This window comes from Erigeron canadensis, chromosome 8, assembly GCF_010389155.1.
Source record: "Erigeron canadensis isolate Cc75 chromosome 8, C_canadensis_v1, whole genome shotgun sequence".
Lineage (NCBI taxonomy): Eukaryota > Viridiplantae > Streptophyta > Magnoliopsida > Asterales > Asteraceae > Erigeron > Erigeron canadensis.
Genome location: NC_057768.1, coordinates 10,431,797 through 10,435,300, shown reverse-complemented (window position 1 = coordinate 10,435,300; position 3,504 = coordinate 10,431,797). Strand labels below are relative to the sequence as shown.

Sequence of the window (3,504 nt, the reverse complement as noted above, 5' to 3'; positions counted from 1 at the left end):
AGCAACAGTAAGGATTAAAAATTGGCTCCATAATTAATGTAGAAGTCTAGGAGATATTCATGGTGATGTTTGAAAATAGTTACTTCCTAATTATTATTTGGGTGAAAAAGATAGTTCAGTGTCGCTAATATTATCCCATGTTTATATATAGATCTATTATTACAAAGTTCATCACTTACGACCAAATATTTGTGTGTTAACAAAAAAAAAAAAAAAACTCCCACACATTCATACGTAATCTGTCATCGACAATGACTTCGCAGCCATCAACGGTAACACTTGTATCAGAGTGCTTAATCAAACCGTTGCACGACCTCTCACCAGAGCCAAAGGAGCCTCTCTATTTCACAGCCAACGAGCTTCTCCGCCTCAACTTTAGATACACCCAACAAGGTCTCCTTTTCGCAAAACCATCATCACCCGAAAATAAAGATTTCTCCAAAACGTCTTACTTGGATGACCTCAAACACTCTTTGTCAGCAACACTCACTCATTTTCACCCGCTTGCAGCCCGTTTAGCAACTCGAATACAAGATAGCCCAGCTTCATATGTCATCTATTTAGACCCTGAGAACAGCCCAGGGGTCAAGTTTATTTACGCAAAGACAGACACCACTATATCAGATGTACTCAGCCCTACGTATGTACCATTGATCGTTGATTCGTTTTTTGACCTCAACGATGCTATTAGTCATGATGGTCATACATTGCCTTTTTTGTCTATTAAGGTGACTGAGCTAACCGATGGGATCTTCATTGGTGTCTCGGTTACCCACCTTTTCGTGGACGGAACATCTCTCTGGCATTTCATGTCTTCTTGGAGTGAACTTTTTAAATCTAAAGATCAAATTGGCATTATTTCACGCCCACCAGTAATCAAGAGAGGTTCCGATCTTATTCGGAATCTTCCGTTCACACACCAAGATCAATTTATTGAACGACCCGAACAAATGCCTAATCTAGTACTCAAGAGGTTTTTCAGTTTCTCATCTGCTTCGGTAGCAAGGCTTAAGAAAAAAGCAAATGCTGAATCCGATACGCAAAAGATTTCTAGTTTAAAAGCATTGTCCGCTCTTTTATGGAGGTGTGTAACTCGAGCACGACGCCTACCAGCAGATAGTGACACATTTTGTACACTTCCTGTTAATAACCGGCCCAGGATGAATCCGCCTTTATCTGAGGATTATCTTGGCTGCCCCATTGATGTAGTATGCGGGACAACAACTGTAAAAGATTTAATGACAAATGGGCTCGGATGGGCTGCAATGAAATTAGATGAAGCGGTTACAAACCACGACGATGCAGCGGTAAAAAAAGGGATGGAGAAATGGATTAGAAACCCAGTAGTGGTTAAAATGAATGGGTTGGACCGTTCGAACGTGGTGCGCGTTACGAACTCACCCAGGTTTGATATTTACGGGTGTGAATTCGGGCTAGGGAAACCCATAACGGTTAGAAGTGGGCTTGCTAACAAAGCGGACGGGATAATGATAATGTATCCGGGTCCGGAGGGAGGCGGGAGCGTAGATGTAGAGATTTGTTTATTGCCCGATGCCATAATGGATCTTGAGCGTGACGAGGAGTTCATAAGTGCTCTCAGTTCTGAGTAGCTAAACATGAATGAATTCACAATAAGATTAATCTGGTGTTTGAAATTGTTAATGGTGTGTGAGTTTGCTATTGTAACAATAAAAATTGATCAAGTGTTTAATTTAATACGAGTAGTTTTAATTGATCATTGCATGTATTTTAATTAATGGTATTAATTGTAATATTGTTATGAATTCTTATCTATATTAATATTAATAATGTTTGGTGATATGTTACATGATGTATGGATTAATGCTACATTATATCAATGTTTAATGTTTGGTGATATGTTACATTATGTATGGATTAATGCTTCATTGGTAAACATGTTATTACTACAAGATAATAGAGTTTTTACTATATTTTAGACCCGTGTCCAACACTAAACACGAAATTTACGATATTAACAATATTAGATCTTCATACATTTAAGTCATAAAAGTTTACAATTTTAAAAAAACACGGTTTTAAGTGTTATATTTTGTAAGTTGTACTACAATAATCATAGGTTCCTCACTGTCATTATTAGCCTAGACATATTGATGGAATTGTTTGTTGTAGTCATTCCACAAGGTACATGCTATATATAATAATTTCTCCATTATAATATATTTTGAAACAAATGTATTCATAATGTGATATTATTAGGAAAAAAAAATTAAGAATTAAAATATAAATATATGTATTTAATCATGATGCACGTTCACAACACGCATATGTTTATTTTCAATCACTTGTTCTATGATAATATGATAACAATTTGGATTGTTTTTATATTCTTTGATAACAATTAGGACTCTTCTAATATTTGTTAATAAGTCATTAGGTTTTCAAATAATTTTTTTTAGAAAATATTTCATATGTTAAATTTTTTTTATTTAACTAAATGATTGTAAATTTAAAAAAATTCTCTCAAGTTGATGGCTAAAAATAAATATAAATTAAGTATTCAGGGCTAAAAAGTGTAAATTATTTATGAAAAACAAAAAAGTGTAAATTAATAAGATTTTTTCTACAAACTAATATAAATATTAGTATAATAATATATTTGGATAATGATTATTAGGATTTTTAATTTGTAGTTTATTTAAATGATGACATCATCAAAAGTCAGTTTGATGAAATCGAACAATGTGATTGATTAATTAGTCATTAGTTCAACTGTCTTATAGTATATATTAAGATAAGATGATGATCATATGACACATTTGTTTTCTCCTCTTAAAAAAAGCTATAATATAATAATAAGACGTATTACCATAGTTTGATCTAATATGCACTACTAGAATATTGACATTTAGTAAAGAACTTCTATAACAAGTATATAATGTTTTCACTAAAGCCCGTTAATTAAAAAAACTAGGCTTAGTTGATTTTCTAGTTTTACCAAACATTCATTGACTCAAAAGTCAAAACAGATAAAAAAAAAGTGAGAGTAGATCAATAGTTATACGTTTTTTATTTATTTACATTTACATTAACACTTATACATTGTTGAGTCCTAATATTTATTGTAAATTTGGTGATGACAAATTTGATAGATAAACATTTAATAATCTTTTGGTTTTTGTAATCTGATCTGGGTCAGATTAAGCTGACATAGCTGACGATCTGATTCTGGCCCAGATCATGCTTCATGCTTTGTAATAGTAAATTTATGCAAGCAAGTGTTGTTCAAGTTGCATCAACAACGGCTATAGCATTCAATCCAAGTCAAAGAGGATGATTGAAAATAGAAGACCAAGTTGGCAGTGAAAGTTAGCTTGGGATTAACAGTCAGCTTGGAAACACTTGGGATTAGGAAGATTCCTAGAATCTAGGTTGGTGGTTGGTTTTACATATTCGTGTCCATACTCTCATTGGATGATGAAGAATGTGCTGCAGTACTTTGTGGACCACAAGTACCAAGAAAGG

The 3,504-nt window shown here is 33.3% G+C and overlaps 1 protein-coding gene across 1 annotated transcript; it reads left to right on the top strand.

The window, feature by feature from the left end:
* The first annotated feature begins 251 nt into the window (after positions 1-251).
* LOC122610243 (uncharacterized acetyltransferase At3g50280-like) lies at positions 252-1,610 on the top strand. Its single transcript, XM_043783238.1, has one exon. The coding sequence runs from the start codon at positions 252-254 to the stop codon at positions 1,608-1,610; it is 1,359 nt and encodes a 452-aa protein (XP_043639173.1).
* Positions 1,611-3,504: the final 1,894 nt, after the last annotated feature.

Bases quoted from the DNA above. Each gene is read 5' to 3' on its own strand.
- LOC122610243 (XM_043783238.1), top strand. From the start codon at position 252: ATGACTTCGCAGCCATCAACGGTAACACTTGTATCAGAGTGCTTAATC.